Raw genomic sequence first — 14,249 nt, 5'->3', positions numbered from 1 at the left:
CAAGGTACCCGTCCCTAATTGGCCAGAATCGATTAGGGGGATCGAAATCCTATCGATCCATTGGATCCCGGGTTGGGACCCCCCAAAAGACAGCAAAAGATCGGAGGATAAGAAGAACTGCATGACCAACGTTCTGTCTCTTTTGGGACCGGCCTCTGGCCCACCAATTGCAGCACATCGACCAGCCAAGTTCAAGCACGCGTGATCGCTACCTGAAGGACGAGCCACCGTCTAGACGAACCTGACAATTTCCAGCCGCCACACGTGGGGATTCAGACAAAGGCCTTGTCTTTTTTTTAATAAATGTTTTTATTGGGTTTTTGAACAAGGTATAATTACCGTTATGTACACAGAATAAGAAACATATATATATATATATACACATATTTAGAAGAGAAGGGCACGCCCCAACATAAAATACAATAAAATATGAAATAGACTAACTGGTGGGGTATTGTGCACCAGCTCGACAGCAGCAGCTCTGTGCATCTGGCAGAATTATTTACACCACGTAAGTATGCGACTGTTTGCGGGGGAGGGGGGGGGGGGGTTGGTGGGATAGGGGTGGCGGGGATTGGGGGGGGGGGGGGGGGAAATATACATTTGGGTGCCGGGGAGATAATTACAGTGTGCGATACTTGGCTGTGTTGTGTGCTGTTGTCGCCTGCTTCTCCCGGACGGTTCTCGCTGCCGTCCCCCGCTCGCCTCCGCTTCTGCTGCTCCCTCCCGTCCTCCATCTTTAATTTCCTCGTTCCCCGCTCCTGGAGATGTCATGCACGTTTTGGCATCCCGTGCCTTCCTTCCGGCTCCCGTTTCCCTGCCCCCCGCCCCATCCCGCTGATTCTCCTCTCTTGTCCCCCCCCCCCCCCACCCCCACCCCCCCTCACGGTTCGCCTTTCTTTTCTCAAGTTTAGCTGTCTCCCCCTCTCTCCCCCACTATGTTTAATAATTAGCAATAATTGGACTAATATACTGGTTGTGTGGTCATTTGTCCAGTACACGGAACGTACTCGCGTCTTGTGGTTATTATTAATAAAGATAAAAGAGCAACAGGTGGCTGTACAGTAGTGGACAGAAAGATTATTACAATGACTCCCTCTAGTGGGGGCATACCACTCACAGTCTAACTGAATTGTATATTCAGCACTGGAATCATTTTTACACCACTTATAATGAAGGAAGGAAAGGAGAAATTGCATTTTTATAGCATCTTCCATGACTTCAGGATGTCCAAAAACAATGACGTAACTGTTAAATACAATTTGAACTCAGCGAGACCCCCATAAACAACAACGATCCACTCTTAGGGTTTTGTTGAGAGATAAATATTGACTGGGACAAATGAAGAAAACTCACTTGTTCTTCGTCAAAGCAGTGCTATAGGATCGTTCTCAGCCACTAAGAGGGCATATGCGGCCTTGGTTTAATGGCTGTTGCACAAGACGCTTCCACCAAGAGCACAGCACTGAACAATGAAGAGAAAACACAAAATGGAAACGAAGGAAAACAATGAGGATGTTAATGGACAGAGATGGCTTCATGGACATTAAGTGTGTTGAAAATGCTAGCACATGCTGCAATACTTATTTAAAATTCTGGGCCATAACTTCCTTGCTCTCCAGTGTCACATTGGGGGGGGGGGGGGGGGGGGGGGGTACTTAAATGATGTACTGGGGAATCCCTCTTGGAAGGTCCCATGTAGGAATTTATCTAGAAATTGCCCAGAAGAGCCAATTTCCCTTGGACGATTGCGCTGAGCTGGGAATGATCTGACAAAGCAAGTTAAATCGCTAACTTCAGATGGTTCTGCCACTCTGAAAGAATTAGAAGAGAAAAAAGCACCTCTAACTCTACACTAACTATTTTTAAAAAAAGACCCAGTCTTGCACAGGACACTCCCCACATCCCCGACCCTCCCCGCCCCCCAAGGACACCCCCCACCGCCCCCATCCTAGACCCCAGGGGACCACCCCACTCCCTCTCAAGGAAGCAACCCACCTCAACCTACACATCCCACCCCTAATGTGCGGACCAGCCCAACACACCCGTCTGTTCCGTCCCCATTACCTGACACCCGCTACCCCACCCCCACGTCCAGACCTGAACCCTCCCCACCACCACCTAATGACTGGATCTGACCTGATCCCCTGTCAACCCAGCCCGACACCCCCCCCCCCCCCCCCCCCCCCCCCCACTGGCACACTTCTGATAACCCAACCCCCAGTATCCATGTCCACAATGAACTCGACACCAGCCCCCAACAACCACCACTCCACCCCTATGTCCGGACCTGACCCAACACCCACCCGTCGACCCGACATGTCCCTGACTAACACCACCCCCCCCACCCCCACCCCGACACAGACACACACACTCCTGTCTTCCTTTGCTCCGCTCGTTTTGCACTTGGCTGCTGGAGACCCCTGAGCTGCTTCACTGTTTCAGTCTCCCCCAGCCTGAGTCGGGAAGGTCAGCCACGTGATGGAAAGAAGCCATCACTGTCCAGAGCTGCAGGCTACGACGTGTATGTAAAACTGCGGCAACCTGGATTCTTTGGGGAGGTTTGCTTCCCCATTCTGGCTGGATTTGGGACATGCCACCTTGTTGCACCCATGGTGAAGATTGCGGAGGAGTCATGGGTCAACCTGCCTTTGTCCAGAGAAATAGAGAAGTATACTCTCATTTATAAGATGAAACTTCAAAGCCAGAAGCTGACAGCACACTCGGCTGGATGTCAGGTTCCAGGTCATTATTGGAAAAAGGGCAGGGGACTTCTCCTCATGTCCTGGCCAATCAACATTACCCCAAAAACAAACAGATGATTTGATCATTATCACATTGCAAATTAGCCAGATGCTTTCCCACATTCAAGTAATGGCTACTCTTTAAGTGTACTTCACTGGGACTTCCAGAGGTCATGAAGCATACAGATTTCTTTGTACTCGGATTTATGATTTTCCCACAAATGCGGAACAGAGGAACTCTCCCCAACCGTAACCGGTTTAGGGGTTTTGTGAGAAAGAATGTTGTGCTCCTGAGATGTCCGGTTGCTATTGGCGACAGCTGTCCATCTTTTAAAAGCAGCATCAGTGTCTCTCAGCTTTACACCAAGGCCCAGTATCTTTCATGTGTAGCAGCTGTTGAAAGTTTCTACACTTTTACTGTGTGTGTGAATTAATTCCACCCCTGCTGTGGTTTCCAGGATGTCATTAACCAAAGCAAACAGCAGGTCAGGCCTTTTCTCCCTCTTTAAAGTGAACAAGATCAGGTGACTTTTTGTGCTGTGCACCAGCTTTTTTTTAAAAGCCCTAATTAACCTTCAATCTGTTGTTGACCAACGGGACTGGAACTGCAACTTTGGAATCTTTGTGATTGGTTCTGACCATTGAAGCTACAGCAACTCGTTAACAACGGAAAAATAAATAGAAAGTGAAAATCTATATTGATCAGATCAATATTTATATTCTCTGTGATGACTGTTTCAGTAGAGGTTTTACGCAGTCAGAGGAATCAAGGTTCTAAAGCCAGAATAAGAAACAGAGAATCCACTTCTCTATTAATAATAGTAATAAACTTTTGTTGTCACAAGTATGAAGTGACTGAAAAGCTCATAGTCGCCACATTCCAGTACTTGTTCGGGTAAGCTGGTACGAGAATTGAACCCGCAATGCTGGTCTTGTTCTGGATCACAAACCAGATGTCTAGCCCGCTGAGCTAAACCAGCCAAACTTTGTTCAACAAAGTGGTCAACATTAGTGGCAAATTAATTATACGCCGATGTAAGTGGATTTGAAGCAAATGTTGGGAGGGGGAGGGTGGTCATTGAAATGGGAAAAGAGTGCCCTCGGGCTGGCATGAGATGGGTCAAATGGCCTCCTTCTGTGCTGTAACTTTTCTACGATTCTATGGAGTTAAATGGATGTGGAATAGCTGGGAGGGGGCAGCACGGTGGTGGAATGGTTAGCAGTGCTGCCTCACCGCACCAAGGATCCAGGTTCAATCCCGGTCCCGGGTCACTATCTGTGTGGAATCTCACCCCCACAACCCAAAAGATGTGCAGGGTAGGTGGATTGGCTATGCTAAAACTGCCCCTTAATTGGAATTTAAAAAAAAAACAAGAGCTGGGGGGGTTGGAACTGAAAGTGAGATTGGCTGGGCTGGAGTGTGGGGAGAGGGGACGTAGGGTTAAAGTTCAAATCACTGGCATCTAATTGAAAATGAAGATGAGGGACATCTCAGAGAGAGGGTTGTGAAGGAGGAACCTCTGTCAGTGATGATGGGGGGGGGGGGGGGGGGGGGAGGGGAGAGGGAGCACCGAGGAGGGAAGTCTGAGCCAAAGGGTCAAATTGGGCTGTTCACATTAATGGATAACTTTATTCACTCCCAGAAACGCTGGAGAACATTCAGTCTGCGGGATTACACAGTGCTTTATGTGGAGTCTTACAAAAGATCAGAACTCTTGTTCACATTACTTAAACTGACTTTTATTTAATGGAGAGCCAATCTAGTCAGAATTGTGGCCTCCAGTTGACTCGGTGCTCTATGCATTTAACATGTTGTGCAACACTCGAATAAAGATCTTTCCTAGGGTACACTGGATTGTTTTCACAGGGAGGGAACTGCACTTTGTGTTGCAACCGTGAGGTATGAAAGTTCACTCCTGACATCATCTGTTCCATTCCTATTAAAGCTGGATTCACTGTTGCTTTCAATATAATTGAGAAACAACTTTGTGCAAAGTTATTGCCTCTTTTACATCAATAGGTTGCTAAATCGGTTTTTCTGATGGTATTTAACTTTCTAGTATCAATATCGATTTAAATTGTGTCACCATTGCCTGCTATTGACCTTACACTGCTCCGGAATGTATTAATCTGTAAACAAAATCAGGCATCTTGTGATTGTCTCCCCACACCAAAAAGAATGAGCAGTGTACTAAATGTGGGAACATATTTATCACAGCACCCCCAACAACAGCCCCTCGCTAAACAACAGACAAATGTGCCATCTTCTGGTACTGAGCCCTGCAGACAGCAAGGTGTCAGATCTCCAGTTAGCTCACCTTGATTTGAGTAAGGGTTGTGGTGCTGTGGTAATAGAGTGTGCTGTGGTTGGTCTCAGTGAGTTTGAGATGGATATGAGACAAAAAAAAAACAATTGTGCATTCCTGTTCCACATTACTGATGCTAAAAAAGTTAACTTTTCTCAGCTAGTGCACTGGCCAGAACATGACACTAATGCACAATTTTATGTTGGAGCTTTCAGTTTCATATGAACAGAAGGATGGCAACAGTTAAATATCCTGCAAAGAAAATGCATACCTGTGCACTACTAGAGGATAATGAATTGCACAAGCTGGAGCATTTGCAAACTACTACAACTCTTCAGCCACGAATGCTGATGGGATGATCGATCCTCCTGAGGCCCTCACCATCATAGGTGCTAATCTTCACCCAATTCGGCTCACTCTATATGATGTCAAGAAACATCTGAATGCGTTGGATACAGCAAAGGCTATGGGCCTAAAGATTTGTGCTTGAGAACTAGCCATTCCCCTAGCCAAGCCATCCCACTACAGCTACAACACTGACATTTACCTGACAGTGTGGAAACTTGCCTGGGTGTGTCCTGCATGCATTATAATGTAAAGATGCTCGGCCGAGTAAGTGTTAACATGGGAATGGAGAGTGTTACTGCCCTCAGTGTGATGTCTGCAGTCACATGGTTAGAGAACAGTCTAGAAGAACACTCCCTTGCATGCTGGGAGAAGCGTCATGCATGACCGTACTTGGAACTGCTATTAGTTGAAGCCTACTAACAATGGTGTTTGTGTTTAAGCACACAAGCCTCATGATTTCATTAATGAACCACCACCACAGCAGCCTAAAGAGTCCTGGGGCTGGATTCCCGGATCCCCGATGCCAAAATCGTGTTCAGCGACGGGGTGGAGAATCCCCGATGAACAAGAAATTGGGGGGGGGGGGGGGGGGGGGGGGTAGTGCTTTCGCAATGCTCCGCCCCTGAAAAGCAGCGTTTTCAAGGCCTCAGGCCGGCCCCGCGCTGCTCCGTCCCTGACCGGCTGAGTTCATTACGGCGTGGGACACGTGTGGTCTCATCCATCGGGAACTCAGCGTGGAGGCTGCGGACTCAGTCCAGCGGCGCCACAGTCGGGGGAGGGCCGATTCATGGTGGCATTATTTGGGGCTGGGGGCACTGTGGGGGGGGGGGGGGGGGGGGGGGGGGGGTGGGCGGGCGGCGATCCGGGATGCGCGTGCCAGCCGAAGGGGGGACTATTTTTGCGGGCCGGGTCTGCGGGCTGCGTCATGAAGCATGGCGCGGCCACTGCTGCAGGCAGCCGTCATGCAAATGTGCAGCCACGGACCCAGCAATGCTCCAGGCCGTTTCGGAGCTCTACGCTGCCTGGCTACTAGCCCACCCCCCCCCCCCCCCCCACCCCCCCCTCCCACCCCAGAGCAGGGAATTGGTGGCCGTTTGCACACCGGTATGGGGACTTAGTCTCCCAAATGGAGAATCCATCCCCCAATTATGACACATCCTGTCCACAAAAAGCAAGACAAATCCAATTCGGCCATTTATGGCCCCATGGTTGTGTAGGAGGCCAATCATTTCAGTAGGAGTTACTCAGGATACTGTCCTGGGCCCAAACATCTTCAACTTCTCCAAATATAACTTTCCTTGATCATCAGGCCAGAGTGGAGATGCTCACTGATGACTGCACCGTGTTAATTAAATTCACAACTCCTCAGACAACTGTTCGACCTAATCCCCCCATCTTGTCCCATCCTTCATCTAGACTCATACAAGAGAGATACATGGTAAGGGTAGGAAAGGATTAAAAGAAAATGGGGAATAAATGGAACATTTTGAGGTGAAACTTCACTGCTGTGGTTGTGGTCTCTGGGAATAGATTTTCTCAGGGAATTCAGGTCAGCACAGTTCCATCTTTCTACCACCGGATGGAGCTAGGGACAAGATGTTCAGGTCATTGCAATTCCAATCATCAACCACCAGATGATGCTGTACACAGGATGCTCAGGTCAGTACAATTCTGCTCTTCTACCACCAGATGGAGCTTTCATTTGATTTGACTTTTTGTCACATGTACTGAAGTACAGTGAAAAATATTTTTCTGTGGCCAAGGGAACATACACAGTACGTACATAGTCGACAAAAAAAATAATCAACAGAGTACACAGACAAATGGTACAGCGACAAACAGTAATTGGTTACAGTGCGGAACAAGGGGCCAAACAAAGGAAATACATGAGCAAGAGCAGCATAGGACATTGTAAATAGTGTCCTTAGAGGGAACAGATCAGTCCGAGGGAGAGTCATTGAGGAGTCCAGTAGCTGTGGGGAATAAGCTGTTCCTATGTCAGGATGTGCGGTTCTTCAGACTTCTGTATCTTCTGCCTGATGGAAGGGTCTGGAAGAAGGCAAAGCCTGGATGGGAGGGGTCTCTGATAATGCTGTCTGCCTTCCTGAGGCAGTGGGAGGTGTGAAGGGGGTGTCCAGCGATGAGATCTCTTAAAACTGAATAGCTAGGGTGCCACTAGCGTAGTTTTACAGAAGTTAGTTTATTAAGGATTGAGATTAATTATAGAAAGTGTACTGGGTAATCATTATTAACCATTAAACCTGTATTTTGGGACAGAGCAGTGATAATCATGTAAACTCTGGCTACAAGCAGTGACCACAATGCATGATGGATTTAGGATAGCTAACTTATCCATATTTTTGAGACACACGAGATGTGTGGTTAGCAGATTAAATATTAAGCACGTTTTATCAGTGGCCTCCAGTATCCTCTGGAACAATCTATGAAGTGAAAAGGAAGCCACTTAGGGGGCAGGATTCTCCCCTACCCGGCGGGGCGGGGGGTCCCGGCGTAGGGGAGTGGCGCCAACCACACCGGCGTCAGGCCTCCCCAAAGGTGCTGAATTCTCCGCACCTTTGGAGGCTAGGCCTGCGCCGGAGCAGTTGGCACCACGCCGACTGGTGCCAAAACCGGCACCAGCGGCCTTTGACACCTGTCACCACCGGCGCATGCGCGCTGGGGGATTCTCTTCCGCCTCCGCCATGGTGGAGGCAGTGGTGGCGGTGGAAGAAAAAGAGTGCCCCCACGGCACAGGCCCGCCCGCCGATCGGTGGGCCCCGATTGCGGGCCTGGCCAACGTGGGTGAACCCCCCGGGGTCCGATCGCCCCGCGCCCCCCCCCAGGACCCCGGGGACCCGCTCTCGCCGCCGATCCCTCGGTTCAAACCTCAGCGGCGGGAGAGGCCTCCCAGTGGCAGGACTTCGGCCCATCGCGGGCCGGAGAATCGCAGCAGGGGGCTCGCCGCTCGGTGCGCCGCAATTCCCGCCCCCGCCAATTCCCAGGTGGCGGAGAATTTCTGCCACGGCGGGGGCGGGACTTTCGGCGGCCCCGGGCGATTCTCCGACCCTGCGTGGGGTCGGAGAATGTCACCCCTGATATCCTGGCTCCCAGAAACAATCCATGGCAGGATGCTGGGATGGGGAAAACAACTTAAGAATGACATAAAGCTTTTGGTAAACAACAGGTGACAGGACGAGGCTCAATCATGGTTAATCGCAATTTTATTGGGTAGGTTTGGACATGACAGCTTCAGGGATTGGATCGAGTCCAACTGGGGTGTGCTATTGAATTTGGAAATTGTATAATTGATGTGTTTTTATGAGTGTTTAGTAGATCGATCTTGGCATTATCCAGGTCGATCTCCATGTACACAAAACCAAGCTTGAGATAATAAATAGCTGCCTTATCCAAGATTGTTGTGTCTGCTCTGTTTATTAAGCTAAGGCCTAACAATAAGGGATGAACGCCACATTAAGGCTGTTGTATTTTCTAAATTTAGAGTACCCAATTCATTTTTTTTCCAATTAAGGGGCAATTTAATGTGGCCAATCCACCTAGCCTGCACATCTTTGGGTTGTGGGGGCAAAACCCACGCAAACACGGGGAGAGTGTGCAAACTCCACACGGACAGTGACCCAGAGCCGGGATCGAACCTGGGGCCTCGGCGCCGTGAGGCTGCAGGGCTAACCAACTGCGCCACTGTGCTGCCCCTCATTAAGACTGGTCTAATACTCGGGCCTTGAAAATGCTCCTACAAGGTGTAGACAGAATCAATGTGCGGGTGGCAAGCTTATGTGATGCATTGGGCTGAATTCACCACACTGCAGTTTCTTGCGACCTTGGCCCGAGCAGTTGCCATACCAAGCTGTGATGCAGCTGGATACGATGCTCTCCACGTCACATCTGGAGACGTTTGTGAGTCGATGCTGACATGCCGAATTTCTTCAGCTTCCGTAGGAAGTAGAGATGTTATTGGGCTTTTTTGACTGTTGGTCAACCTGAGTTGACCAGGAAAGACTGTTGGTGATGGTGACTCCCAGGAACATAAAGCTGTCAACCAACTCCACTTCGGAGCCATTGATGCAAATGGTGGTGTGTCGTGCTATGCGTCCTGAAGTCGATGATCAGTTTCTTGCTCTTTGCAACATTCAGAGAGAGGTTGTTTTCAGTAAACCAGGCAACTAAATGAATTATCTCCCTTCTGTAGTCTGATTCATCGTTGTTTGAGATACAACCCATCACAGTCATAACCATCCGCAAACATATAGATTGAGTTGGAGTTAAATCTTGCCACACAGTCGTATGTGTATAGGGAGTGCAGTAGAGGTCTGAGCACATATCCTTGCAGGGACCCGGTGTTGAGGACTATTGTGGAGGAGGTACTGTTGCCTATCCTGACATATTGGGGTCTGTTAGTGAGGAAGTCAAGGATCTAGCCGCACAGGGTGGGGTCAAGTCCAAGATTGCAAAGTTTGGTTATAAGTCTTGTCAGGATAATGGTGTTGAAGGCGGAGCTGTAGTCAATGAACAGCAGTCTCACATAGGTGTCCTTGTTGTCGAGGTGTTCGAGTGTTCATTGTAGAGCCAGGAAGATAGCATCTACTGTCGACCGGCTACGGTGATAGGTGAACTGCAATGGATCGAGACCGTCTGGGAGGCTGGTGTTGAGGCGAAGCACCCCTCGATCACACTCCTGGTAGCTGTATGGACGTCATAGCGAATCTTCGCATCGATCAGTGGCCTCCGGATAAGTGTCATCAGCCATGGCTGCAGTGGATAACCTGTCACCCAGGAGCCAACCCCTCAGCTGGGGAGACATCTCTAAGTTGTCAGGGATTGACAGGTGAACCCTGCTGCCCGGACATCCTGGTGGGCTTGGTTCACATTGAAATGTATGTATTACTCTGCCTGGGCATAAAGGGCCTCTGTGATGGCGTGGATGCATCTGTGCAACGAGGTCTGTGAGATCCCGGACAGGTCCCCACTGGCGCCTGGAAGGACCCCGTTATGTAAAAGTTCAAGGCAACCGTTACATTGGCGGCCATCATGAGCGGGTGTCCTCCCCCATACCCCCGCGGTGACAGGAGTGCCATCATCTGACAGATATGTCGCACTGTCTCCCTGCTCAGCCTTTGACGGCATGCCAAATCCGGCAGGTCCTCAAATGACAGGCGGTGCTGGTGCACATGAGGCCTCCCTATGCGACACCTCCTTGGCACCTCCTCCTCCTCGGCCTGTTGGGCAGCCAGCTCTCCAACCTGGGCAGATGCCACCTGCTCCGCTGCTGCCCACTCTGCTGCTGCAGCTTCCTCCTGCTCCTCGAGCAGTGCCAGCTCGTACAGTCGCACGGCTGAGGCGACTAGCAGGAAGGACACCGTTGCTGGTTGAATTCCAATATCCATTGCCTACAGGGGGCCAAAGGCCAACATGTTAACATGGTGTGTACCCCTTGTGCCCAACCAAGGCTCTGCCCTCAAATATCCCTCCCCCACCCCCATTCCCGCAGCCCTGGCCCTGTTGGTGGCCGGCACTGTGGGGGCCTCTGGCCCTGGCGGCAATCCCTGATGCCAGGGCTACCATTGGCTGGCACTGCCCCAGCCAGAGGTAGGCACCGTGGCCCCCATCGGGGCTATTGTGGGTGTTGCCCTGGGTGGGTCGTCGACGGGTGGCGGCCGGGGTGGGGTGGAATGTGGCAGGGGATGGGGTGCAGGTGTGGGGGGGGGGGGGGGGGGGGGGGTCCATATGGTTGATGTCACTCTGCAGAACCAGGGACTGGTAGGTGGTTAGTGGGGTGCGCAGCAGGATGGATACCTTGCAGGCCACGGTAATGGAGATTCGTGCCTGAACACCGTCCAGTCCCATAGGGGGTCAGTCAGCGACTCGTCCTGTTCCTCCCGTCACCACCTCCCCCTCACCCCGGCCCTGTCAGGGCCCCGCCAGTGTCCTGCCTGGCAGCCTGCAGTCGCTCCTCTCTGCGTCCTACCTCCTCTCTCTCTCCTTCATCTTCCAGGTTACCGGTTTCAAGATTTTTTAAAAGCACAAGTGACCCATGCCATTGGGAACTCGGCCCATCGGAGGAGAATAGCAAAGGCCCTAGAGAATACTGGGTTGGACCCGCTAATGATATGCAAACGATGTTTACTGAACATGGGTTCCGGAACGCAATGACATCACTGTTGAGCTGACAGACAATTGCGATTTGGTGTCAAATCGGCACCCGCCGATTTAACCCAACGGTTTAACCCATTTTCCAATGGGTTAAAGATCCACACAAGGGCTTGAACACAACACTCTTGGTTGATACTCTGGTGCAGTACTGAGGGGCTGTTTTTCAGATTACATGTTAAATAGGTTCCCTGTTTACCTTCCTAGGTGGATCTTATAATTCCCATGGAAAGAATGGGAGTTATCCTCAGTGACCATATTAATATTGATCTTTCTATCAACATCATAAAAGCAGGGAAACAGGTCACAATTGCCATGCTGTTTGTGGGAACTTGCTGTGCACAAATTAGAACCATAGAATTCCTAAAGTGCAGAAGGAGGCCATTCTGCCCACTGAGTCTGGACTGAACCTCTGAAAGAGCACCCTACCTAGGCCCACTCCTCCACCCTATCCCCGTGACCCCACCTGTCTTTGGACACAAAGGGGTGATTTAGTGTGGTCAATCCACCTAGCCTGCACATCCTTGGACTGCGGGACAAAGACACAGAGAGAAAGTGCAAACTCCACAGAAACAGTCACCCAAGTCCTGAATTGAACACTTCAAAAGTACCTTGTTAATTGTGAAATGCTTTGTGATGTCTTATGGAAATGATGAAAGGCACTATGTAAAGTTTCTATTTTATGGTCGCAGGTATTTGCAACATTTTCAAGCCCCGAGCATGTTGAATTACTGACAGTTTGCATTGTCAATCTGAAATAAAATCCACTGAAACAGTAAATACAAACCATTTAAACAGAAAACGAGACAATCAAATTTTATTTTTAAAGTGAACATGTTTGTTGTGTATGCAATTTAATGCAACTGAGTAGCACTTACAGCTGTCAAAAACATTCCAAAACATTGACTGAAGCATACTACATGCATATGCTATACAAATCTGACTTAAATGAAGACCTCTTTAAAATTTAGTCAGTATCCTTCTAGTTCAAGCCACTCACAATGTTGACCCCCCCTACTGAATCCTAGTGTTGGCATTGGCTAAATGCAGAGATCATGGAAAAGAGCAGGCAACATGAAATTGGTATGCTTCCAGCATTGCAATTCAATGGGTGTGGATTAATTGAGCATTAGTGCATAGGGTATGGTCCAATTTAGCCCCTTTTTATCTGAGCTTGATTTAAATCTCATCTTCAAGATGAGGGTGGTGCTCAAACCCGTTGACACTGTTTTCTTCCAAATATTCATATCAATTAGCTCAATTTATGCTAGACCAGTTAATACTGGAAAATAAAATGCAGAAATTTGCATAGTCTTTATTTTAGATTTATTTATTGAATTTAATCAGCTTGCTCCCTGGTAATGGATGTATTTTCAACTTCCAACATGGGCTTTTAATGTTGAATTTACTCCAATAATGTTGCAAAATGAAATAAAACATAATAAATGCTCCTAGACCGATGGCAGTTATCATGCTGACCAAATAGTGGAATGGATATGCCATTGGTGGGTCATCAACATAAATCTGGAAGAAAAATGAAACCCTCACGAGTGAAAAATCAAACACAGCATTATGTTAAACTACAACCATTATTGACACAGTTTGCACCATCCGTTTGGAATAATATCTCCCTGAACTGTAATTACAAACTTTCTAAACAGATAAAGGAGACAATCTACTTTTATTTTTTTATTTGATGATGCAAGAAGAAAGCTTCAACAGCATCTGGGGTGACTTTCCATAAGATTGTGCTTTATATGATTATGGCTTTAACATTACTGTCCCCTCCACCCCCACATACACACACACCCCTTGACTCCATTTTTAGTCAAAAATCTATCTATCTCTACATTAAAATACCCTGGGCGCAATTCTCCCATATGGGGAGAAATCGTAAGGCTGGCGTCAAATCCGGGCGGGTTTGACGCCAGCCCCCCCCTTCCCGACCGGGAACCGATTCTGGTCCCCGGTCGGGGCTAGCATGCCGACGCCGTAAACTCCGGCATCGCGGGCTTAACGAATTTCGTTAAGCCCGCTTGCCAGAATTAGCGCCGGCTGACGCGTCATATGACGTCAGCCGCGCATGCGCGGATTGGAAGACTCCAACCCGCGCATACGCGGATGACGTCATCGCGCATTTGCGCGAAACCCGCGCATGCGCGGATCGGGATGCCCCTCAGCCGCCCCGCGAAGTGATACTGCGGGGCGACGGAGGGACAAAGAGTGCGCGGGCATCGGGCCCGCTGCCCGCGATCGGTGCCCACCGATCGCGGGCCCATGGCACCCTTGGCACGGCCGTGGTACGGCCGTGCCAATCGGTGCCATGGTTTTAAAGATCGAGAGTTTACGGCCGTTTTTACGAACGGCCAGACCAGGTGTGTTTGCCGTTCGTAAAAACAGCCGTAAAGGGCTGGGAACTCGGCCCATCGAACAGCTGAGAATCGCTGCCGGCCGTAAAAAAACAGCGGCAGCGATTCGTATCGGGAGTCGGGCGTGGGGGGGGGAGAATAGCGGGAGGGCGTCGGAACAGCGTGGCCGTAAAATTTTACGAGCCACGCTATTCTCCGCACCGTCGGGAGTGCGGAGAATCGCGCCCCCTGCCTTTACCACTCTCTGAGGAAGAGAGTACTAAAGACTCACAGCTGTCTGAGAGAAAAATAAAATCTGCTCAGCTCCATCTTAAATG

At 49.6% G+C, this 14,249-nt stretch overlaps 1 protein-coding gene across 1 annotated transcript in view; it reads right to left on the bottom strand.

Moving 5' to 3' along the window:
- Window positions 1-12,411: 12,411 nt before the first annotated feature.
- Window positions 12,412-14,249, bottom strand: part of LOC119951341 (cation channel sperm-associated protein subunit beta-like) — a 200,709-nt gene continuing 198,871 nt past the window's right edge. Inside the window, exon 15 of the mRNA XM_038774468.1 lies at window positions 12,412-13,087. Within this exon, the coding sequence (XP_038630396.1) occupies window positions 12,890-13,087 (198 nt within the window). The 3' untranslated portion in view covers window positions 12,412-12,889. The remainder of the gene's footprint in view (window positions 13,088-14,249) is intronic.

The sequence above is a fragment of the Scyliorhinus canicula genome, chromosome 2 (assembly GCF_902713615.1).
Source record: "Scyliorhinus canicula chromosome 2, sScyCan1.1, whole genome shotgun sequence".
NCBI classification, from domain to species: Eukaryota; Metazoa; Chordata; class Chondrichthyes; order Carcharhiniformes; family Scyliorhinidae; genus Scyliorhinus; species Scyliorhinus canicula.
Note: the sequence above shows the minus strand (reverse complement) of the source record. Positions and strands in the feature narration are given on the sequence as shown.